The sequence below is a fragment of the Microtus oregoni genome, unplaced genomic scaffold (assembly GCF_018167655.1).
Source record: "Microtus oregoni isolate MIOR12 unplaced genomic scaffold, Mior012 000042F_ref0000377, whole genome shotgun sequence".
NCBI lineage: Eukaryota > Metazoa > Chordata > Mammalia > Rodentia > Cricetidae > Microtus > Microtus oregoni.
The window spans coordinates 1,095,532-1,120,786 of NW_024543209.1; the positions used below are offsets into that span (position 1 = coordinate 1,095,532).

A 25,255-nucleotide genomic window follows, 5' to 3' on the forward strand; every position below is an offset into this window, starting at 1 on the left:
TGTCCAAGCTGGTTTGCCTCAGACCAGCTCTCCATGCCTTGACCTTGCAGGGGGAGGAGGCATGCCTGAAGGAGGGAGGGGACAGGCAGAGCTAGCCTTGGCAGGAGGTGGTGGCTGTGGCCATGCTGGGAATGCATCTCTAGAGTCCCCTTTGCTATGGTCTCATTGGACAGCAAGTTGGACTTGAGGCAGCGTGGAGCTGTGTGAGGGAGCAGGACAGAGAATGGACTTTCCAAAGCCCGTGTTTTGCTTGGTCTGGGAAAATGACTAGTGAACTGGAAGTACTGTCCTGTCTTGGCTGTGTGGCTGGTAGCTTGCATTCCCACCAGCATTAATTTTATTCTTAAAAAAGACCATGTGTGGGCTGGAGAGATGGCTCAGAGGTTAAGAGCACTGACTGTTCTTCCAAAGGTCCTGAGTTCAATTCCCAGCAACCATATGGTGGCTCACAACCATCTGTAATGGGGTCTGGTGCCCTCTTCTGCCTGCAGACATACATGGAAGGAATGCTGTATACATAATAAATAAATAAATATTAAAAAAAAAGACCATGTGTGATCTGTGGTATGCACATGTATGCTGTGCTGCTTGTATGAGACAGGATAGTCCTTAGATTCAGTTCTCTTTCCACAGTGGGATCTGGGAATCAGATTAAGGTTGACACTGAGTGACTTCTCTCCCCTATTTTTTTTTTTTTTTTTACTTTGCCAGGCGTGGTGCGTGCCTTTAATCCCAGAACTCAGGAGGCAGAAACATGCAGATTTCTGTGAGTTCAGGGCCAGGCTGGTCAACAAAGCTAGTTCCAGGACAGCCAGGGCTGTACAGAGAAACCCTGTCTGGAAAAACTAAAAGAGATTAGGAGCCTGGTATTTAAATCCTGGAGGGAGATAAATCCCTTTAACTTTGAAGCTCATATCTGAATCTGTCAGGCCACATTTGAGGTATCTGGTCTGTTGCTTCTGTAAAAATCAGCTTGGAAGAATCCAGAGATTAGCCAGCCCTTCCCCAAGAGGTGGCTTAAGGAAATTGATATGTGATGGCTTATTTATTTATTTATTTATTTATTTATTTGGTTTTTTGAGACAGGGTTTCTCTGTAGCTTTGGAGCCTGTCCAGGAACTAGCTCTTGTAGATCAGTCTGGCCTCGAACTCACAGAGATCCGCCTGCCTCTGCCTCCCAAGTGCTGGGATTAAAGGTGTGTGTCACCACCGCCCGGTGATGGCTTTTTAAAAACAATGTAAAAACTTTTTTTTTTTTTTGGTCTTATTTTCTGAGACAAGGTTTCTCTGTGTAGCTCTTGCTGTTCTGGAACACCCTCTGTAGATCAGGCTGGCCTCAAATTCAGAGATCCACCTGTCTCTGCCTCCAAAGTGCTATGACTAAAGGTGTAAAATTAAAGGCCTGGCTTAAAATTAAGAATTATAAACAATCTGATCTCTTTTACTTTGTGTGTGTGGGGGGGTCACAGGGCAGTTTGCAGTTCTATCTTTCCATCATGTGGGTCCTTGGCTTTAAACTGAAGTCATTAAGCTTAGTGGTAAGCACCCTTATCTACTGAGCCATCTAGCTGGCTCTGTTGTGTTCTCTAAAGCAGTAGGCAGCAGTGCCGGCCGTGAGTTCAGCATGGTGAGCCCTGGCAGCTCTCGGGCTTCTCTGTCTGATGCTGTGCATTCGCTGCTCCCTGAAATTCTGCAAACCAGCAAAGCAGAACATTCCTGAAGCTCTGAAGGTCCAGGCTTGGAGAAGCTGCCTGGCTGTGGTCAGTGATCCCATCTGGACATTTGTGCTTAGAGACAGTGTAGGATTCAAAGAGTGTGGACCTTGTTATAGAATCTCTATGCTACCTAGGTTGTGACTATGCCAGATGTCCTATGAAATCTTTGAACGGCCATATTTGTATGTGTAAACTCTATCTCTGGATTTCACATTTACAATGTCCCTCAAATCTAGACCCTTGATGCTGGGGTAAGGTGTCGCTGTGAGGACTCCCTGACCACTTTTGGGCCTGGAGGAGGGGCCAGCTTCATCATGAGCACAAATGACCCTACCTTGGATGTCAGTTGACTAACTCAGCTCCACTGTGGTCACCCTCTTCTTCCTGCCTAGCATGGTGAGCGGTGCCTTAGTTTGTCCCTTGGACAGCACCTAGATAGGAGTATCTGGAGAGGCACCCCAGGATCTAATGGGGAGAAGATAGCCATACCTCCCAGGGTCAACCTACTCTCTTGACTATTACTGCTCTCCTGAGACCCTAGCTTCACACACCCACTCGTTGCCTCAGTGTCTTAGCTGTTGCTCTTTGAAGGCATTTCCATTTTGTGCCGTAGTTCTGGGGAAACTCTGGTATCTTTGGTAAGAGCCTTAAAGGTGCTGTGATGTTGTGTCTGCTTGGACTGGAGGGTGTTAGAGGACCCACCATGTGGCTTAACTATGAAAGCATGTATTCAGAGAGCCTTGAGATGCTTCTGGTGTTGTCCCTAGCTCAGGTCTTGTCATAACCCAGTGTCAGCATGTGTCCTTGCTTGAGTGCTCAGTCTGAATGCTGTGTGGTTCTATGAAGAAGGTCGATAGTTTTAAAGCAGGAACATTTCTATGTCAGGGATCTGGTCACTTCTCTTATCACCGACTCTGGGGTCTGTGGGGCCTGATCTGACCCCTAGACACTGCTTGGGCCCTCAAGTAACTGGGGATTTGTGGACATCTGTGGCTTTGTGCTCAGTATTTGCTCAGACATGCTGTGAGATCATTGTCTGATGGTGTCAGTCCAGGGTGCTGGCCTGAAGTTTCTGAACCTTTCTTTCTCTGACTCATGCTTAGTGATACAGCATGGAGAGTAGGATTCTTCAGAGGAGTTAGTGTACAGCAACCCTGACTACCTCGTCTAAAAACACTGGGGTCCTCTGTTTGTGCTCTGCCCTGCTGGTTTTTGTCAGCTTGTGTGATTCATCTCCCTTTCTTCTTTTTCCTGCCTGAAGAATGGCGAGCTGATTTATGGTTGTGGTGATGCCCGGAGCCCTGCGGCTGACTTGAAGGAGCTTGCGCACCACTTGAAGCCCTTCTTCTTCCCTTCCAATGGCTTGGCCAGTGGGCCTCACTGCACGAGGGCCGTGATCCGGGAGCTGGTGCGTGTTATCACGAGGGTACTGCTGAGCAGCTCAGACAAAGGCCGAGCAGGTGCCCTGAGGCATGGGCTCCAGGGCCCACGTGTCTGTGAAGCCAGCCCTTTCAGCAGGAGCCTACATCACCAAGGTAGGGCTGGGCCTTCTCCAGTGGGATGTGGGTCTACAGGTACACTTAGACTATTCCTCCCCATAAGTAGCCAGAGTGGCACCTGCAATGTGACTTCTGTGTCCTTGCTTGGCTTTGTGGCACTTTTGGAGGTGCTGTCTAGTTCTGTAATGGTTCCACAGAATGAGGCTTAGCTGACTCACAGAGAGTTGAGACTTGCTTTTCACCTTTATCTGGGTTTTTAAGCTGCTTGACATACTTGGGCTGTATAGTTCCCACTAGTACTGCCTGTATCCTGTGTGTGTGCTGCAGTGAGTCCGTGCTCCACTGTACGTTTCCCCTCTGACCATCATCCTGACTTTGGATGCAGACTCCTTGGTCTGCTTGTCGGACAAGAACTGAGACCAGGAATCCTTTGTGACTGGGCTGAACACTGTGGAGTGAGGACAGGCTTTCAGGGTCCCTGGCTCCAGAATGTGTCTGCAAGGACACAGATAGTTGCTGGCACCTAAGTGATCTGGTGACACCAGAGTCTTCTTTCACAGACCTTTCTGACACTAATGTGCAAACAGACCTAACTCATGGGTAAGCAGTATTTGAAACAATGAAATAACACTCATGTTTTCTTGTAACCCAGTGTTTTTTTTAAATAGCATGAATCTGTCAGCACACGTAGTTTTTTATCTTTTAGCTACCATGATTGGGGTAGACATTCACTGCATGGACATCCTGCTGTCTTGACACAGGGCATCTGATGTGTGACTGAGAGCATGTTGCTGGAGTGTCTGAATAGACATGTTCCCTCCCTCGTCTTTTCCTTTAGTTGGCTCTAAGAGACCTCAGCTAAGGTGATACTGTACACGTCATTGTGAGAGAGCATGAGTGAAGGATGGAGCTTTTTCTCATCTGTCCCAGTGAGGACAGGACCTTGCTAATGGTCTTGACCACTGTCCATTACTTTGCACGTTTAATTCATATTGTGGCAGGCAGACCCTGACCCTCTTGATATGTGAGCTTAATGAATGGGTTTTGACTCTGGAAACAGGGTCCTAGTTGGTCTTGAAGGGGTGAGGATGCTGAAGTTCATGTAGATATAAAGTGACTTCTAGAGCATGGATAGAGTTAAAGGATATTCTGGGTCAGTGTTTGGACAGCACAGGCCCAAGGGGAGAGGCATAGTCTCCATCTGTTTTGTGTGTAGAGCCACTAGGTGCAAACGGTAGTCAGTGCTCAGTCATCTTTGTAGTTTTATAAGGAATGCAGTGTCTGCCCTCAGTGCTAGGCTGGGGCCCCGGCTATGTCTGTAAAGCCCAGGGTGAACTCTGCTGTCTGAGGCCTGGGTCTCCCTCCACAGTCTTCAAGTTTTGATAATGAACCTGCTCTCGTTCTCCCTTGATGTTCTTGGTAGGAAAAAACACCCCAGAGCACTCGGGGTTACCGAAGGGCTGTCTTCTATACAAAACCCTCCAGGTACAGATGTTGGACCAGATGGACATCGAAGGCCTCTACCCTCTATACAACCGGGTTGAGCGCTACCTGGAGGAGTTTCCTGAGGAGAGGTGAGGCTGGTGCCAGAGGAAGCTATGAGGCTAGGCTGGTTAAGGTTGCCTGAACTCCAGAACAAAACAAACCTCCCAGACAGAACCTGGCTCCAGAAGACCCCTACAACCAACTCTCTGCTGAGGAAGTCCCCTTTGGGATGTGTGTGTGCCAGGGTCCATATGAGATTAGTGGTTCATTACTAAGACACTTAACAGAAATAAAGAACTTAAAAATGTGACCATTCCAAAATTCGTATGTCAGGGCCTGGCCTGCAGAGGGCAGTGTTGTCCCACAGGTTGCTCCAGTTAGCCCATTGCCTTTGTAGATCCTGAGCTTCTCTGACTATCACATCTAGGGCCCTGGGCCTGCATTGTGGTCCCCAAGTTCACACCTGCAGTGTCTGATGGGCAGTTCTCTTTGTACCTCACTGGCTTTTGCCTAAGGGTGTGTGAACAGCTGAGGGCTAAGCCTGGCTCCCCTGAACCGTGGGGGTTGTTGAAGATCTTGATGGTATAGAATCAGGCTTAATGAGAACAAGCAAGGTCTCTTAGCTGCCTCTGAAACAAAGCATGTAATTGTTAGATTGGCCGTGTGATACAGAATGCATTAGTGAATGAAAGTCTCCAGGAGCTTCGTCATCCTCTTTATTTGGTCTTGGTGCTTTTCCTTCAGGAAAACATTACAGATAGATGGGCCTTATGATGAAGTATTTTACCAGAAGCTGCTTGATCTGTCTACTGAAGATGATGGGACAGTGGCCTTTGCATTAAGGAAGGTGAGTAGACTAATTGAGAAGCACTGCATTCCTGAGGTGTTAATACCCCTCCCCTCCACAACAGTGACAGCCCAGAACTCAGATTTATTTATTTTTGGTTTTTCGAGACAGGGTTTCTCAGTGTAGGCTTGGTTGTCCTGGAACTCGCTCTGTAGACCAGGCTGGTCTCGAACTCACAGAGATCTGCCTGGCTTTGCCTCCTGAGTGCTGGGATTAAAGGCGTGTGCCACCACCACCCTGCCTAGAATTCAGAGATTTAAAGCAGAGTGACTGCAGCGTTTTTTCAGATGGGCTGGGGCAGCTGATGGAGAGGGAGGCTCTGTTCTTCTCTTCAGAGGCAGGCTCCAGTGTGTGGTGGCCCCAGCCCCCACTTTTGAGAGCCTTACAACTATGCTGTGTTTGAGGCTTGAGAGAGGGATTGAGAAGGTCTTATAAAGAGGTTGAGGTGCAGGCTGAAACTTTCTTAAGCTGGGGAACTCCAAAGGGAAAGCTCTGGGTCACGGTGCAGCAATTGGAGGCTGCCACATCCAGCTATGAGTACCTGGAAGGAGGCAGAAAACCCAAGTAAACGTAGTCTATACAGCTACCTAGAACTGGCTGAAAGAAATCCATTGGGAACACACAAAGTGCTGGTGTTGGGCACTGGCTCTGAGACGGGCTGCTGATAGGTTTTCATGTCAAATGTATCATCACATGCCCTCATAGATACTTGTCCCAGAGAAATGAGGACTTATGTACAGAAGAACTGTGACAACCCGTGTTTTCAGCACATGCTATACTAGGTTAGACTGTCATCTCAGGACACTGGGCTTTTGGACTTCTTTTTTTTTTTTTTTTTTTGGCTTTTCGAGACAGGGTTTCTCTGTAGCTTTGGAGCCTGTCCTGGAACGCGCTCTTGTAGACCAGGCTGGACTTCTAACATTTTGAGCACTGCCTGGAGGTGTAGTAAGTAGACTTTCCAGGAAGGCCAGCTTCCAATGTTTCAGGTTAGGGGGCCCTCTTGTCTCTTGGCAGCCACTTAGCACTGCTCTTGTAATTCAGGAACATCCATCAACAGGATACAAATGAGAGGGACTGTATCTCGGGAAAACTGTCCCAGAGGCAGGTGTGGGGAAGTGGTGGGGTGAGGCTCCCCATCAGTGTGCTGACTTGTGTGTTCCATTACTTAGTAGCTTCTTTAGTTCGTCTTCACTCCATGGTTTGGAAGTTACCTGTTTGGATTCTTTCCATGGTAACGTGTCCAGTTCACCCTACATATTTAAAGTGTAAAGCTGCTCAATTGTTTGTGGCCCCCGTTGGCACATGATACAGGACTTGGGGTACTTTAATTTTAGTTTTTCCCAGTGTGTGTGTACTTATCATTTGGTATTTGTTTATTTCAGGTTTTCTTTGGGTGTGGTAGGCAGCATGCTAGGCAAGCACTCTACCAGCTAGCTCTAGAGAAGACATTTTTCAAAGTCCCAGTTTCGAGTATTGTTTTAGACATGCTTGTCAGATTCATTTGTGTGTTAGGCCCTTATTGCCTTACTTTCTCTCCCACTCAGATCAGTCCTCTTTGTCCTGTTTTTCTTTAGCAGCAATTTCATGCCCTGTCCTTTACTCACAACCACATCACTTAAAACACACCCTTAGCTGTCTCTCTCTCTGCCCCTGCAGTCCTGAGCAACTGCATTCTTTCTCTGAGTGCTGCATATAAATGAGACAGTCATTGTGTGAGCCTTTGTGCACAGCTTTGACATAGATAACTTTCAGATTTCACCTCATTTTCTTTCATGGCTCAGATTCCATTACAGTGGACATACTGTAATTTAGACACCTGCCCATCAGTTGATGGACATCTCAGTTGTGACCACTTTTACAATCAGCGCTGTTGTAAATATTTGTGCACAAGCTTTTATGCGGCTGTATATTTTTTCTGCGGTGTATGCCTAAGAGTGGAGTTGCTTGGTCCAAATGGCAATATCTTGTGTGTTGTTTGGGCTAGCTTCAAACTTGGAATCTTCCTGCTGCCATCTGCGTAGCTGAGATTACAGGTGTGCCTCCTACTTCGTCTTTTTTGGGGGTGAAGTGGGTGAGTAGTGTAATGGTTTCCGATAGGTTTTTCTTTATATGTTACTTGACCTTTTTCTTGCTCTTAATATTCATTCTTTGTTTTGTATGTTTTGTAAAAATATGGAACACCTCACCAATTTACATGTCATCCTTGCGCAGGGGCCATGCTAATCTTCTCTGTATCGTTCCAGTTTTAGTATATGTGCTGCCGAAGCGAGCACGGTGGTCTCCATTTGCTTTAAAGAAGACTTCTTTGATGGGGGTGGGTAGCTACAGTCATCAGTGGGTATAAAGATAAGATTTAGAATGTAGTAATGAAGTACGCTCAACTAGCAAAGTGGTAACAGTAGATTCTTTTCTCGTTCTGTGACCTCACTGTCCCTGGGAAACTGGCAGAAAGATCTTAAGAGCCAGAGTATGAGGCAGTCTCCCATGAAACAGTCTCTTCTAGAAATAGCTGCATAAAAAAAACACTGCAACACTGGCAATGTCAATAGACACGTTAAAGTGGAAGGGGGAAGTTTGTAGTGTCCCTCACTAGACAAAGAACTATAGACAACTATTGACTGCTGGAAGAAGAAGAATTAGCCCCTTATTGGTTGTTCAACACAGAGTGGTCAGCTCTGAAATCACAGATACACAAACAACTAAAAACGGACCGAGAGTGGGGGTAGGTGGGAAAGGTTTGAGGAAGGAAAGGGGGGTAGGGAAGTAATTCTTTTTTTTTTTTCTTTGTTTTTTATTTTGTTTGAGATAGGTTTCTCTGTGTAACAGTCCTGGCTGTCCTGGAATTTGCTTTGTAGACCAGGCTGGCATCGACCTCATTGAGATCCACCTGCCTCTGCTTCTCAAGTGCTGGGATTAAAGGTGTGTACCACTACTGTCTGGCGGTAATCCTATTTAATTAAGTTTTTCTTTTTTAAATATGTTGATATTGACATTGTTTTATTTTTACCTCCTGCACATAAGCACCTCTGTGAGATGTTTTGTAAATGAATTTATGTTTGGTAGGTTTCAGTGCCATATAGTTGCAAAGCAAGAGATTATTTAAACATTTTCATTTTAACTTTTTGAGCCTTTATTTCATTAGCTGTTTGGATTATGAAAAAATAACTTATGTAGAAGAATGTTCAGAAAAAAAATGTATAGCCCAGTGAGCAGAAGCCAACCAGAGCCCCTGTTGGAATTGCTTCTCAGTCTCAACTAAGATCTCATATGCAGTCTCTCTAGCTGGAGTCTGACCTGTGTTCCTGTGCAGTGCTTTGTTCTGCTTTTAGCATCTCGTAAATGGCGTCATGCTGTGCATGCTCTATGTTCCTGTGATGTTTTCTCTAGCAGTGATTGAGCTGTGCCTTTGCTGCATGTTTTTTTTTCCAAAACAGAAGTAATACAATTTTAATTTCAATATTTATAATACACAAATTAGGAAGTAAGAATTCTAAGTACAACTTTAAGCAAGTCACTTGTCTTCCCCTATAATAATAATATAAGCTATTTAAAGACTTACAAATTCAGGGTAAAACAGAAACAAAAATACTGTACACTTTCCCTGCCTGCAGGCAAAAGATGAGGAATACTGTTCTAAATAAAAACAAATGCTCTTAAAGCTTCGGCATCCCACTCCCAGCCACACCCCATTCCATTGTCACACAGTGTGTTTCTGTAGCCAAAGGACACACGCACACTCTGACTGCCTACACACAAATGAGACACTACTCTGCACACAGCCCAAACAAGGAGACTAACAGTCACCAGGGACCACGAACATAAAAACCAGTAAAACCAGTAAGGAAAGTCAGGCTAGCAAAACATTACTACAAAACTAGTAAGTACCATAGCCAACAATTGCCCTGTTTTCAAATTTCAGAGTTAAAACCCCTAAATCAATACTCCCCATTGCCACCCTCCAACACCCCAAAAGAAAACTTGCTGAAACACTGGTAAAGTTAGATGTTTCACAATAAAAGCTCATACTATATAATCTCTTAAAATGAACCTTTTCATCCTTTCCACAGCATGAAACTGTTATAGCTTAATTATATTAAAAGTAGAAAAGTCTTTCCCAAAGATGCACATGCATTTCCTATCAGTGCTATGTCATACTTAACAACTGCATGACTCGCCTGTGTAGTCAAGAGCTGTTTGTAGAAAAACTGAGGTTACAGCATTCGATTCAGTCTAGCCATAAACTGTAAGGCCCTTAGTTTGGTTTAGGATTCTTTTGCAAGATAAAATAACCTTGGGGTTCACTTAACAAGTTACACCTCAGGTTCCTGGCTGTATTGTGTCAGTGCATGTTCTTATTTTGCAGTGATTCATGAATGGGTGGATTTAGGATTTCCTTCTTCACTGTATGAGGCTATAGTTTTAGGTGCCCTCAGCATTAGAATTAAGTATGTTTCAATTGTCATTTATCATTTCAAGTGGCTTTTTTATCTTTGGATATACTTTTTACCTTCAAATTTCCTTTTTCTGTCATAGTAGAACTATTCTAGATTTTTTTTTTTTTTTTTTGAGGCTGTTTTTCTCTGTAGTCCTGGCTGTCCTGGAACTCACTTTATAGACTAGCATGGCCTTGAACTCAGAGATCTGCCTGCCTCTGCATCCTAAGTGCTGGGATTAATGGCGTGCGCCACCACCGCCTGGCACTTCTCTAGATTCTTGTGCTTAATAATGCCTTTTCCATCTTTTTGTATATTCTTTGTCATTGAATAGACACAAAAATGGTTTTTTAAAATATTATTTTATGAGCACGTACACCATCCATGTGTGTGCAGGTGCCCAGAGGCCAGAGGGTGTTGGACCTCCTAGAACTGGAGTTCCAGGTGGTTGTGAGCCCCCTAATGTGGGTGCTGAGAACCAAACTTAACCACTGGGCCATCTTGCCAGCCTCTATAATTTTTTTTTGTTTAAAAATATTCTGGGTGCTAGATAGATGGATTAACATTGTATTAATTAGTTATTATTTTATTATTGTATTATTAATAAATATTGCTAAATATAGGAGCTGGAGAGATGTGTGAATAGCCTTTGCTTTCCCTGGAGAATACTTAGGTTCAGTTCCCAGCATCTACTTCAGGATGAATGGATGCTCACAACCATCTCTAATTCCAGCTCTTGTGGGTCCGTTGCCATTTTTTTTTACTGAGAACACTTCCACACGTGTGTGCATACACTCATATAGCTACACACACACACACACACACACATAAAAGCAAAAAAATCAATCCTGACACTCTGTTACTTAGACTTAAAATTTGAGAGAGGGCCTAACTTTGACAGATTTGTTTGTGTCTCTCTTCTAGAAGTCACACATGTGCTGGATGAATTCTCTGTGTGTCATGTTAGCCTTCTGCTCTGTATTGTGTGGCTCTGTTCCTTTCCATGCTACATTCTGGGTATTTTCTTTGATTCTTCTATTTTAGCAATTCTTGGTAGCTTTTTCCTCCTCTCCATTTCTTCTCTTCTTTGGTCTTAGCCCCTAAGTTGTTACCTTTCTTTGTCCAGTTCCTATCTTTGTGGGTAATTAGTGTTAACACTTCTCAGAAAACAAACTGTGGGAGTTGCTGCTGCAGGGAACACAATGGAGGATACGTCACACCCCTGTCCACGGGGCCCTAGCTTACTAACTGGTCAGTTTCACTGCCCTTGTAGTTACTCCGCCCTGTTCAGTCACACCTGTTAGTTAATCTGATAAAGGCTTAATGTTGTTTTGCTAAGACATTTAAATGGCTCATTTTTGTTTCCAGTTCTCCTCAGTTGTTTGGTCTGATTCTTTGAGTGGAGCAGCATGTGTGTCTGGTACCTCAACAGCTGGAGTCCCTTTGTGTATATCCGGTTCTGCTATTGTGTTTTTCAGTTTTTAGCTCTTTTTACAAAACAAAATAGTTGTTATTTCTTTAGAGCAGTTTCCACTTCTTAGCAAAAAGTGAGGGGGAAGTTTAGGTTCTCGCATGGCTTTTTTGCTGGCTTTTATTCATGTTATTCTGTCTTGTGCGTGCATATTTTTACTTGTGTGTCAGAAATTGTATTTGTGCAATTATTTTAGAAATACTTGCTGCCTCACATTGTCTTTCCAAAGAGAATAATAGGTGTGTCTCTGCCAAGAGGACTGGCAGGCTGGTGTCACTGTGACCCAGTTTGGGGGCTGATCCTTCTGAAAGGCTGCAGTTCCTGGGAAGGCCTGCCAGCTTGGGCTCAGGGTGTGAATCTGAATGGAGCAGCAGTGTGCACACTAAGAGAGGACTTATGTGGTTCCTGTCCTGTCAGCTTGAAGGTTGACCTTCCTTTGTAAAACAAACCCAAAGCCTGTTGCCTCTGTCTTGTCAGCAGTGTCTCCAAGCAGAGATTTCTGATACTCCATCCAGTTTTTCTAGTTGGCTATTACCACTGAATTGGCTCAATAACCCACTTGAACAATACTCTAAGTGAAAGTCTCACTCCTTGGTTTTGCGTCTGAGAAACACGTGCACATCCCTCCTCTGCACTGAAGAACACTGTTATAATTTCATTTCTTTGATCTGTGGCAACAATACCTTCTCATATATAGACACACATACACACAATATGTAAATATTTAATATTTGTATGTCAAAGCTGGAGAGATGGCTCAGCAGTTAAAGAACACTGGCTATTCTTAGAGAGGACCCTGGTTCAACTCCCAGTACCCATATGGTGGCTCACAACTATCTGTAACTTTACTTCCTGGGAATCTAATGCTCTTTTGGCCTCCTCAGGCACTGTACAACATGCAGACAAAGCACCCACACACATAAAAGATGTATATGGAGTCCAGTCTGGCCTGAAATTCACTGTTGTTGCAGAGCGTGATTTGAGTTCCTGACCCTTCTGATTCCTCCAAATTCTGGGACTGTATGTGTAAACCACCAAAGTGGCTAGGACTTACACATTCTCCCTGTGATCATCAGATTGGTTATCCTTAGCATTTGGATTAGGCCTGTATCATGTAAAGTTCTTGATAGTTGTTTAGGTTTTCAGACTGTCTCATATGGCTTTTTTGTTCTGTACCTCGTTTAGACTGGCTATGCCTTCAGGGCATTTTATATTGAACTCTTCCTTTTTGTCTTAATTAGGGTTTCTACTGCTGCAACAAAACACCATGACCAAAGAGCAAGCTGGGGACAAAAGGGTTAATACGCCCCTTCCCCCCCCCCCTTTTTTTAACTTCCATTTCAGCATTGCTGTTCATCACTGAAGGAAGTCAGGGCAGGATCCTGGAGAAGGGGCTGATGGAGAGGCCATGGGCGGATACTGCTTATTTATTGGCTTGCTTACCATGGCTTGCTCAGCCTGCCTTCTTATAGAACCCAGGACCACCAGCCAGGAATGGTACCACCCACCATGGATTGGGTCCTCCCCAACTGATCACTAAATGAAAAAATGCTTTACAGCTGCATCTCAGGACATTTCCTCAGCTGAGGCTCCTTCCTTTGATGACTCTATGGCTTGTGTCAAGGTGATACACAGTAACCCAGTATACTTTTTGACTGGGCTTCTTGCTATGTATCATGAAATTACAAATTTCTTTGCTAACTGGAGGGTGTGCGGATGGGAGCTGGGTGTCTCTAGCTTCCAGGTTCTTAAGGTCCAGAACAGCCAGCAGACCTGGTGTGGATTATGCTGCCCCTTCCCCTCCCTGCCTCAGGGAAGTGCAACCTGAGGCCTTCCCAGTGCAGCACCTCCTGCTTCTGCAAAATCAGAGGAAATGGTTGAGAGGGAGAAAAGAGCGTACTTTCTGTCATCAGGTCAGATGCTAGGGCCAGTGATGATATGTAAAGCCAGTTCCTTTCATGTAACTGTAAAAGCAGGAACTATTTAAAATACTCAAAAGATGTACCAAGGTCCAAAGAACAAAGGGGATTAAAAACTGCCTCAAATTGTGTGTTGTAGAGGTGACCATGGTGGACACTCTGTCTTTGGTCTCTCCACGTGCCTCACATGTGTAGTATTGGTACTGGGGTTTCTGGGCAGGTTTATAATGCAGAACTGAATTTGCTTGTCTTGTTCTGTGGAAGAGCTAGTTCAGAAGCATGCACCTGTGCTTGGTCCAGCCCCGTCATCACCTGGCAGTTCTGTCTTTGGTTTTCTTTGTACAGTGGGATACCTCACTGCAAGCTGAGGATGCAGAATTAATAGATTCACAGCCCTAGAATGTGTCCAATATTGGCTATAATCACCATTTCCCCCAAATACACTGCATGTATCTTCTAGAAGGTACAGTGATTACTGCTGAATACTAAGTGTAGTCAAAATATGGAAAAGCTGAGGCAACTTTCCCCTTCCCTCCTTCCCCAAAGATAGACTGGTTAACTCACTGATGGCAGGTCACAAGTCTCAGGGATCCAGTTGGGGTCCACATGCAGTAAGAGGTGAAAGGATACAGTGGAGGCTGGTGTGTGTATTGTATATTGTCAAGGGGACTGTTTCCCACTGTGTCAGCCTAACTTCACCGTCAGGCTTTATCACAGAAAATAGTTGCTCTGTTTAGTGGAGAGGCCTTGTGACTCGGAGCTACCCTCTCTTTCCTCCACAGGTGCAGCAGTACCGGGTAGCTATGACCGCCAAGGACTGTTCCATCATGATCACACTCTCCCCTTATTTACAGGGCACAAGGTGAGGAACCATTGCATGACATCTTCCTTGGTCTAATGATTTTGTGGAACAATGATGACAAAGAGACTCCCTTACTTAGAAACCGTGCCTGATCGGGCTACTCTCTTTTTTTTTTTTGAGACCGAGTATCGCTATGTAACAGTCCTGGAACTAGCTCTTGTAGACCAAACTGGCCTCAAACTCACAGAGATCCACCTGCCTCTGCCTCTCCAGAGCTGGGGCTAAAGACATGTGCCTCCACAGCCTGGCTTGGGGCTACTATATCTTTGTTAGAGTTGTTCTCAAAGGGCTTCATTTTTTTTTTCCCCTGAAGGATGGGAGCTTTTGCATGTGTGTGTGGCAAGGGTGTGTGTGGGGGGGGAATGTTTTGAGACAGGGTTTCTCTGTGTAGCCCTGGCTGTCCTGGAACTCACTTTCTGGACCAGGTTGGCCTTAAACTCACAAAGATTCTACCTCTGCCTTCAGAATGCTGGGATTACAGGTGTGCGCCACCATGCCCAGCTGGATGGGAACTTATTTATTAACTCTTATTCTCTAGAAACTTGTGATTTAATTACGGGCATTTATGGATAATAAGACTTTTCCTTTAAAATGATTATTATATGTTTTTATTAATATCTCTATTAAATTGGAATGTTCATTATTGTTTTATAAGAAAAAACTCTAGTAACCGAGTGTAAATAATGTGGCCAATTCCTTTCAGAGGAAGCCCAGGCTCCATTCAGGCTGAAGTGCTTGAACCTTTTAAAGATTGCAGAGCGTACTAACTTTCACAACTGTTACTGCCATTTTTAACCTCTCAAACAGTGTATTCTGGTTCCTCTTCTGAATAACCAGCATGTTTGCCATCTTTCTCCCCACAAATGTTTGGCTAGTTGTTGTCATCTCCCCTAGCTTTTAGTGATTCATGCTGAGCCTCTTCGTCTTGTAGCATCTTCAGCCTTGATCTTCATGAATGCCAAACCCTACAGACTTCTCTGGAATCCTCCACATCTGACCTGTGTTCCTGGGTTAGGTGATTATCTTTCTGATGTTTCTGAGCTTTGTGTTTCCCAGTAAGGTTCTCTGGGAGGCACAGACAGAGTTGTACTGTCTGGTGTTGCATGTGAAGGGATAGTTAGGGCTGAAGGCAGTGGCTCTGGTTAGTTACAAGCTCCTGTCGTCCCTAAGAAAGACCCCGAGCTTAGCTTTGAGGAACCCTTCAGTAGACTACGGATCTATGCTAGAGGAGAGCTGCTCCCAAGCCTGGCCAGTGATGCAGCTGGGAAAGGGAAAGGTGTTGAGTGCAGGGTGCTCAGGTGGAAGCTGATTCAAAGTCAAGAGGCTGGAAGTTCAGGGCACCTGAAGGATACACTTGTGACTCATCCCCTCCAGCACTGTGTCTGTGGTCCACAATTGTTTCCTTTGAGGAAAGCTGAAGGCTGGGTTCCTTTTCCACACCCTGACTCCAACTGCTCAGTAAATCAACATTTGCTGTGGGGGCAGAGGGTTGTGTGTCCAGATGGCTCGAGGCTCAGGATCACCAGCCACCAAGTACTGCATCTGCTCCCTTTTCCAGAGACAGGAAGATTGTCTCACTTTTATGCTTAAAATAAGACAAGACAGAAATACCATCACGGCTAGGAAATAGTAGTCTCTCCGAGGTACATAGTTGGCCACGGTAGACATGCTCGATCTGATCAGCCTCTCACTTTTGCCTTTTTAATCTGGCAAGGAGTTAGCAATCAAGGATGCTTAATGCGGACTTGCCCACCTTCCCAGTGTGTGACCCAGCATAACTTTGTCTCTGACACTTCTTCTTAAATTCTCATTGCTAGAATCTTTATAGGGGGCTGGAGGGATGGCCCAGAGGTTAAGAGCACTGACTGTTCTTCCAGAGGACCAGGGTTTAATTCCCAGCACCCACATGGCAGCTCACAACTGTCTGTGACTCCAGTTCCACGCAATCCAACACCCGCACACAGACATATTCGAAGGCAAAAACACCAATGTGCATAAAATAAATATAGAATCTTTAGAGGCTAGGAAATGTCTTGCAGCATAATTTTGATTTAAAAAATTTAAAAACTGTACAAATAATATGGTTGAGTTATGATGATATAATTTTGTATTAATATTTGATCTCTTAGCATCTTATCTTGAGCCCATTGTCAGGCTTGTTAGTTTATCTCATGTCACAACAAATACACTGATAAAATGAATTCAGTTTAAAGTCCACGATGAAAAAGGGAAAAAGAAAATTAGGTAAAAAATCATTTCCATTCTTAAGTGTGTTTCATGAACACTGATTCAAGCTTATTTAATTTTAAAATGTGAAATGTTTAGAGCTTTTGAAAGTTTGAAAAGCTTTGCCATTTGGCATTATGCCTCCGTATACCTATTTTGTGGAAATTGAGAATTTGGTGACGAATTTGAAGAGAGATGGCAGACTGGGAAATTCTGACTTGTTTTTGCATAGGATTCTGAAGAGGAAGAATGGGCCCCGCCCTTGGAGGCTGCCTTACCTGCTAAGGTCAGGTCTCAAGGCCAGACAATAGGGCCCATCAGGAGGCTCAAAGTTGGTGGTCCAGATCCACTTTGAAGCAGGAGCAAAGGAGCTAGGGGGATGGCAACAGGACACTCCACGGTACCCTACTGCTGTGCTTGTCTGCCTGTGGAAGGAGCTGCAGAGTTTGAGATTAGATGTCCTCCACCCCCAATTTTACTTTGGAGAATATACACAGGCACGAGCCTTCTTTGAGGAAGGTGGTGCTGTGCTCCCCAGAATTGTACCTAGCTCCAGGAAATAACATTCAGGAAAACCAGAGACCGAGTTCATCCTAAGATGCATAGTAAACCCAAGGCTGAATTTATATCCCTGAATTTTAACGTATAGTCCATAAGCGTCTGTGTTTGCTATTTGTTTCTATTGCCTTCCTGTTGCTCCAGGCTTTTGAAGAGTTTAGAACTATCAGGGAAGTTCTCGTTGCTACTTATCCCTAAACCCTGCCAAGTCTATTACAAACATGCGCTTTGGCTTCACTGTGTATCTCCCGGCCTCCCTCAAATCTGGTTAGTGTCTTGGAGAACAGCTATCAAGGTGAAGACAGCAGCTCCAGCCCCCAGATCATTCCAGTACCAGTTTCTAGGGCTACTACAGGGACAGGGATGTGGTCATGGCAGTAGGGTAGGGATGACTGTGCCCTGGCTTTTGCTGAGTTTTTGCCATATAGTCTGAAGGAGACAGACTTTTCAGTATTAAGGGGCTAGCGTACACTGGCCTGTGTCCTTGACTGTTTTGGAGCTTGTGGTCAGTTGTCAGACCTGTGATCGAGCCAAACTCAATTTTTTCCCTATAAACAGGATTCTGGAGCAGCAAATGCGGATCAAGGCTTTAGTGTACTTTAGAACAGGCCCATGTATGTCAGTGTTTGTTCTTCCAACTTGGGAGTTTTTGAAGCTTATTTTGTATGTCTTGTTTTTAATGATCTCTAAGTGTACAAGAGTAGTGAGCATGGAGGAACCAGAACTCTCCAACAGTTCTCTTGTGCCAGCCTGGGATTAGATGCCATTCAGGCAGGAGTATGAATGCTATGTACTGTGTTTTCAGAACAGTTGGATACCACTGCAACCTCAGTATCAGGTTTAAAGTTATTCTGAAAAGGGTTTCAAGTCAGGACTTTCTGGTGTATATAAAATCCACAAAAGCCCTGAGGGGAAAAAAAAGCATTGAAGATGTGACTTGAGAGTTAACACAGAACTGCTTGCTCTCCAAATGTGAAAAGCACGAAGGAACTGGTTCTCAGCAGCAACGGGAAAGCACATAAAGAGAGTCTGTTCTCAGCAGCCATCCAGCTGGCTGTCGCACAGCCTGATCTACTCTTTACTTTTTCTTAGGTTTTGTAATACTTGGCTCACAATAAAGTGATTTTTCTTTTCCAGCATTCATTAATACCACTGGAACATGGGGAATATCACTCACACATTCTACATAATGGCTTTTCCACCTTCGGTTCTTTTAAACCTTCTTCCCAGACAGTGTACTGGCCTGTGGCCTAGCAGTCACTTACTTACCTGCGCTAGTGTTTGAAGCTGCCCAGACAGGAGATGCATACAGACACAGAATGGGTGCTCTGAAAGCTGGACTGGGAGGGCCTGAGGGTCTGTGTAATCTGAAATTCTCTTGTTACTTGCAGCTCTGACCAGAGGCCTGTTATCCCTTCATCAAGGTCCCGGTTGGCCTTCTCTGTGTCTGTACTGGACCTCGACCTCAAGCCCTATGAGAGCATTCCTCACCAGTATAAACTGGACAGCAAGATCGTCAACTATTACTCAAAGACTGTGCATGCCAAAGATGACACTGTGAGGTCGACTCGGTTCAAGGAACATGAAGATTGCACATTAGTTCTCCACAAGGTCTAACTTTTTCCTCTGCGGTGTCTTTGAAACTTGAATGTGAAAGTTGAATGACAGAGCTATTTTTGGTTGTGTTGGGTGACTTGGCTGTGAATGTTTTTGCTTTTAACCCCTGCTGAGGTTAGACTGCCTCTCAGAGACAAGGAATTGAAGAGCACTAGAGTCTTCTAGGACAAGGAATGTAGGACGTGAGTGCTGTGTCCCAGCAAGCCATCTGTTTTCTTAGAGTGGAAGTGTCCGTTAAACCCAGGAAAACACCCTGGATAGTTCTTCCAAGCAGAGCTCACGTCTAATTCTCTAATGCAAAAAGCCTTATTATTAAGACCCAAGGTTTGGATCTCCTACCACCAGACTCTTGACATAAAAAACTTGAATTGTCACGAGTATCTTACCGTTTGGATTTTCAAGAAAACATGGATACTACTGGAACTTTCCCAGCTGTTAACTGGTTACATTTTCAATGCAAATCACACATCAACACAGGCATTGGGTAGTTCCTTGCTGCAGAGCGGTCAGGGGTTAGTGCGGACATCGGTTCTGAGTGGTTTAGACTCAGGTCCCTGTGGAGGTACTGAAGGCCATGGCTTTGAAAAGGGGCAGCAGCAGGGAACATAAGACTCAGGTCAGGATGGACACCACTTACATGAGCATTGCTTTTTTGTTGTTGTTTTTAAATTCCTCATTATGATTTTAACTCTAGGGGGAGCTGAGGCATTCTTTCCTACCTGAAATTGCTGCTGTAGAGGCTGGAAGCAGAGCTGTAACTCAGAGCTGCTGTGGTTGGCTGGGTGGGTGTGCCTGACAGCCTGGATTCTCCTGGCACTCTGGTGTCTTGGGTGGTTGAAGAACAAGGTTCCCTTCCTCCTAAACCACATTCATCCTGGGGTTAGCTCTGGGACATGTTGGGTATGTGGGTCTAGGGCCTTGCTGTTTTCATCAGGGCTATAGAAGGCTCCTGGCTGGCACTGAGGATTCTTATTAGGGTCACCAAAAGTGTGCCTGGCTGCTATGAAATCATTGGGAGTTTTGGCTTCATTTTTTTTATCCTATGGTAGGCTGTACAGACTGATTATTTATATCATCCTTTTGAGAGACAAATGAAGGCTTATTGTAACATAGTAGTAAAAACCACGGAACTGTATGAAAATGCTACGTGAAAAATGAAGAAAATATTTTGCTGATTGTAAATTTTTGTGGGAAATTTTGTGATAATTTGAGAATTATACTTGTTTGATCAAGCGACCTCCTATAGAATTTATTAAATTCTGTCCTAATATTCTAACTATTGAAGACTCAGGTAAAGACACTTGTACTTTTGGATCCTTGGCTTTCTTTTGACTGGTTGTATGCTGGGATATGTGCTTATAGCCTTCACTTGAGTCATGTGCTTGAAGGTCATGTTCTTATGACTCTAGATGTGCAGGGGAAAGCAGCCTTCAGTTTTGTTTTGACGCAGTGTTGACTGGTTTGGAGGTAGACTAGCCATGTGTATGTGTGCATGTGTGTGGTGGAGGTGTTATGCCTGAAACCTCAGTACTGATCTCAGGGTGGGTCCCAGGCTCTCAGGGCACGAAACTTTTACTGCTGAAACACTAGTCTCTCTTGGAGAATTACTATTTAGCAAGAGGCTAAAGATAGGTGGATAGAAACAAACAACCTCTCCTGGGGATAAAGAACATGGAAGGAGCACCTTGCTGATGTAAAAACTTAACCATGTTCTTTTTTACTTGCTTCTTTTTCTTTTCTTTTCTTCTGGCCTCGAACTCACAGAGATCCACCTGCCTCTGCCTCCTGAGTGCTGGGATTAAAGGCATGGGCCACCACTGCCCGTTTATTTATTTATTTTTTTTTGAGACAGGGTTTCTTTGTATAACAGTCCTAGCTGTCCTAGAACTTGCTTTGTAGACCAGGATGGCCTTGAACTCACAGATCTGTAACTGGAGTGTCTCTCCTGTCTACCAGTTCCCTAATAACCACTCTTGTAGTGGGAGCTGCGGGCCTGCTTTTCGTCCCGCCCAGCTCCCGCCCGGCTAGCTTTACACCAGAAATAACAACACACAAACTGTATTCTTTTAAACACTGCTTGGCCCATTAACTCTAGCCCTTACAGGCTAATTCTCGTATCCCGATCAACCCATCTCTAATAATCTGTGTAGCATCAGTCTTACCGGGAAAGATTCAGCATGTCTGACCTGGCAGCTTGCTTCATGGCATCTGCCCGGGAGAGGGGAGCATGGCCTCAGAGCTCACTTCCTCTTCCTCCTAGCATTCTGTTCTGTTTACTCTGCCTATCTAAATTCTGCCCTATCAGATGGGCCAAGGCAGTTTTTTTATTAGCCAATGACCTTCCTCCATCACACTCTGAGGCTTACTTAATATTAATTATAAACTGTTTGGCTTGTTATCACAGGCTTATTATTAACTAGCTCTTCTTCCTTCCTTCTGTCCTTCCGTCCCTCCCTCCCTGTAGTTTTAGAGGCGGTCCTAGAACTAGCTCTTGTAGATCAGGCTGACTTCCAATAGAACTCACAGAGATCCGCCTGCCTCTGCCTCCTGAGTGCTGGGATTAAAGGTGTGCCTCACCACTGCCCGGCTTAAATTACCAATTTCTATTAGTTTATATTTTACCATGAGACTTGCGGCTTGTTACTTTACATCTTGCTTCTCCAGCGGCTCCTGGCAGCTCTTCGACTCTGCCTTCTTTTTTCTTTTGCATCTGTTTAGGTTAAAAGCATGTGCCACCATTGCCCTGTCTAATCATGTTCTGATGTGCTCTGCTTAGTTCAGGATGCCCACACTAACCTGTCATGTTGGCAGCATAACAGGTAATGAAGGCACTCACCAAATGTTAGTTCTGTGTCTGAGATGATACAGCCTCAAACTTTCTTTTGTGGTGCTGGGGCCTTGTCCATGTTAGGCAACTGTTCTACTATAGAGGTACACTTTAGCCTTTGTTTTCCGAGACAGTGGCTCACTATGTAGCCAGGGTGGGCTTTAAATTTGGGTTGCTGTTGTGTGCTGGTGTTATAGTCCTGTACCACACTCAGACTGCGGGTGTGTCTTCAGTGAAGTTCCCAGTGAAAGGAACAATGCAGTCATCACTGTCAAACAGTTCTACTTTTGTAGGAACCAGGAGGAGTGTTAGGACTTCTGGGAGATGTTGTTATGCAGACAAGGTGGGTGGCTTTGGACTGGACCGTGTCCCATGCTGCCTTGGGCCATCTTGATGTGAGGTTGGAGGCATAGCTATTCTACACTTGTTTGAGAATGGACAGCCATTTTTGGAACATTTTCTCAAATGTTAAACTTACTTGTTCAAAGCACTATGCATGTTGCTTTTAACATATCTGAAAAGCTTTATTTCTATGCTATGAGAGTTCTGTGTAATTTACCACTAAAACACACAAAAGCATGTCTGAAGGATGTGGTTTCTCATTGGGAAAAGAGCAAATGTTCATATGTAGCATAGATCACATGTTCCTCAGCTGAACATCTTATTCCTACATGCTTGCTAGCAGGGAGCTAGTCATTTTCTACACAAAGCAACTTTATCAGACTGTCAAGAGCAGCTTCAATTCCAAGTACTCCTAGTAGGCTTCGGAAACTCAGAGGAGCAGTTTCTATGATCTTGTTCTTGTCCAGCTCCAGGGCTGTGAAGAAAACACACCTGGTAAGAAACCTTATAGTGCCTGTCTAATAAGATCTTTTCCCCCCAATAGCCACACAGTAGGATGCCCTAGAGACAGGGTGGAGAAGACCAAAGAGTACTGTCACCAGTAACTTTTGAGGCAGAGAAAATGCCTTGCTCCACACGTCTGCAAGGCCTCAGGACAGTAGTCCTCTCATGTGCTGTTTGTTTGGTGGTTACTGATTGAAGTATTTCAAAAGGTGATCTACAAAGTACATTAATGACAGTTTCAACTTTTGATTCTTCCCATGAAAACCCAGATAAGACACTCAGATGGCTTTGTTGGGTATACTGAGAAGTCTTCCGGAAAGGGTGCCTGTAAACATGGAGTCCTACCTCGCTCTGGGACTTTGGTGAGAAGATCCAGCTTCGGAAAAACCTTCCCTTCCTCATCTATTTGTATCTTCCAAACAATCACCAGTTCAAACCTGGAAAAAGGCAGTATTTGGTGCTTTTGGAATTGGGAAAGATTAGCCTCTGAGCATGTGGTTTCTGCTGGCCAGGATCACCTTCTCCTAAAGACTTCTCCCCACAGAGGAAACCGTGTAGGAAAGCATATGATAGTTCTGTGGGACAATTTGGAAACTTGGGCCACAGCAACACTTTGTACCTACACCATGGCCAACACCAATGTGATAAGTAATGGGACAGGCAAGAGGACGTTCCTGGAAAATGATCTGAAATGGTTAGAAATCTGCACACGCTTTTTTCATGGTTGGAATTTTCTTATTCTAGGAGCAACCCATGTGCCATATGGCAGGAGAAACAAATGAAAAGTCCAAACCCTCAGGACCCGAGGAATACAGTCAGAACTCCACACTAGAGGATGAGGCATGAGAAGTGAACTACAACCCCATGACAAAGACCAGCTCCAGCAGCCTGTGTAAGGATCTAGGTCCTGAAGAACATACAGGCACATTTGTAAGCACAAAGGCAGAAGAAGGAAAGCAGGAGTGACAGTGGCTGTGGGCGAGTGCTGCCAAGAGTCTTAGGTGCCCAGTGTAGAACTGCACCTGTTTATTTTGGCTTCTCTGAGGCTCTGGTGACCTCTGGCTTCCTGCTTCTGCCTCTGTCATACCAGCAGACACACACACACACACCCCTCTACCTTCTTGGCTATACATATACAAAGGCCCTTGCTGCCCAAGGCCAGCATTTAGCTCCTCCAGCCCTGCACTCCTTCCTACCTTCTCTCTCCCTTCATGGCTACACAGCAGTCCATCTGCCCACTGTTTGGTATCTGCTGTGATTCCACCTATTTATCCATGGGATACTCTTTAGTCTTCCTTAGGTAATTTCTTAGCCTCTCTTATGGACAGTCCTGGTCCCAGAACCTCTTGCTGCACAGACTTACCCTGGCTGTCTGGCACTGCGGATCTCCATGCAGTGGGAACAGGTGCCCTCTGAGAGATACACACTATCTGGATACTTCTCCTGCATGTGAAAATAAATGGTTACAGTCTGATCCATCTAGAAGAAATAGCATCCTGAAAACCAGGAGAAACATTCTGAAGCCTGAGATGAAAGTGTTCTATGTGCTATTTGCTGGTGCCCACTCTTGTCCTTACCTATTTTTGCCACCCCAGGAGCTCATGGCTATCCCTTTCCTGAGATATCACAATATCACTGTACAGATTCATTTTCAATTTCATTCTATTTCCGCCTGCCTACCACTTGGGATGACTCCTTGCCTCAGGACTTGGATGAGCACCACAGCCCTCAAGCAAGTGTCTAAAAGGCTTTGTACAATGGAGACTTATTCCGTGTCAGCAAAGCCTTTTGAGTTGAGGCTCATGTGGGTACTGGTTGCTATCCTGCTTCAGCAGATGCACCAACCTGTCCATCCTCACAACTCACGCAGATAAGCTTCTGCTCGAATCCTTAATATGAGCCAGGCTCCACCCAGCTGCCCATACTATAGTGGAGGTATCAGGCTCCCTGGTTGCAGTGTTAATGTCTATAGAGAACAGGAATGGGTTGAATGTCACAGATTTCCTCAGATAGTATGACTGCTCTGGACATGTCTGCATGCTAGTTTTCCACAGCAAAACCTAGGAGGCTCTAGCATATTAGAACTGATATACTCATTTATATTCACCATGACAACAAAGTTTGTTTTCCAGGTATTTGAATGAAAGACAGATATAACTGATGTACATAGCAGTGGCCTTGTTGTCTGCTCTTGTGAGAAGAGACTATAGGGTTAGAGGATGAAGAACAAACTCCAAGTTGCCCTCATCATGAGATTTTAGGCCTCAAGACTACCTTTGAAAGGTCCTTCCATGTATCCCTCAGTGCCCGAAGAAGAGATACTTCCCAGGTGATACCTAAGTCAAGCAAGGGCTGTAAGGTGCAGCTGTTCCCGGGGCAGACAGAGAGCCACTGTCACCATAGGCTAGGGCTGGGACTTGGGGCAGATCCTTCTAGGACTGTAGAGACTGGCTGGATTAAAGCAGTCTGGGTCCATCAAATAAGGTTTCATGGGGACAAAGATGTATTACAACCCTTAAGAGAAGACTACTTTCTGGGTAAGCCACTTCTGGCATGGAAAGCCAAGGCCGCCAGCATCTATGCGTGCAGCCACCAACAGAGAGCACATCCAGACACCAAAGCTGGGGTGGACTGGTGTACTTTGCAGATAATTACTAATTTCAGCAAGACAAGTTTTTAGGAGAAAAATGTATACCTAAGTGATTTCCGTGGAAAGTGTTGGTTGATGTTTAAACCTCAGGCTCTTCTAAATTAATAACAACTGTTTGAGGAACGTAAAGGAGTTGTGTGTGAACGTGGCAGTTCAGCTTCCAGACTCTGCTTGGCAGCAGCACATGAGGCTCAAGGGAGTACTGGGGCTTGGGCTGGCTCCAAGGTGGGGCCTGAGGCTTGGCCTCCAAGCAGGAGGGAACTGATCTCCATTCCATAGGCCCCTCTGCCACATGAGTAA

At 44.8% G+C, this 25,255-nt stretch overlaps 2 protein-coding genes and 1 non-coding gene across 6 annotated transcripts in view; 1 reads left to right on the forward strand and 2 right to left on the reverse strand.

Annotated features, from left to right (window-relative positions):
- The window catches only part of LOC121434062 (inositol-pentakisphosphate 2-kinase), a 51,500-nt gene that overhangs the window by 23,972 nt on the left and 2,273 nt on the right, over nucleotides 1-25,255 (forward strand). Inside the window, exons 9-15 of one of the 4 annotated variants that reach the window (XM_041632849.1) lie at nucleotides 2,977-3,250; nucleotides 4,638-4,788; nucleotides 5,444-5,546; nucleotides 14,152-14,231; nucleotides 18,407-18,626; nucleotides 22,575-22,667; nucleotides 23,050-23,309. In XM_041632849.1, coding sequence (XP_041488783.1) covers nucleotides 2,977-3,250; nucleotides 4,638-4,788; nucleotides 5,444-5,546; nucleotides 14,152-14,231; nucleotides 18,407-18,626; nucleotides 22,575-22,667; nucleotides 23,050-23,151 — 1,023 coding nt within the window. In that variant the 3' untranslated portion in view covers nucleotides 23,152-23,309. Of the gene's footprint in view, nucleotides 1-2,976; nucleotides 3,251-4,637; nucleotides 4,789-5,443; nucleotides 5,547-14,151; nucleotides 14,232-18,406; nucleotides 20,443-22,574; nucleotides 22,668-23,049; nucleotides 23,310-25,255 lie in introns of those variants that run through there. The other 3 variants (XM_041632851.1, XM_041632852.1, XM_041632853.1) reach the window with 3 other exon arrangements.
- LOC121434183 lies at nucleotides 7,713-7,819 on the reverse strand. The gene has a single exon (XR_005972398.1). It is a non-coding gene; the product is annotated as a U6 spliceosomal RNA (small nuclear RNA).
- Nucleotides 21,933-25,255, reverse strand: part of LOC121434066 (centromere protein P-like) — a 190,271-nt gene continuing 186,948 nt past the window's right edge. Inside the window, exons 6-8 of the mRNA XM_041632861.1 lie at nucleotides 23,669-23,748; nucleotides 22,651-22,742; nucleotides 21,933-22,276 (exon numbers count right to left, since the gene is read on the reverse strand). Of these exons, the coding sequence (XP_041488795.1) occupies nucleotides 22,149-22,276; nucleotides 22,651-22,742; nucleotides 23,669-23,748 (300 nt within the window). The 3' untranslated portion in view covers nucleotides 21,933-22,148. The remainder of the gene's footprint in view (nucleotides 22,277-22,650; nucleotides 22,743-23,668; nucleotides 23,749-25,255) is intronic.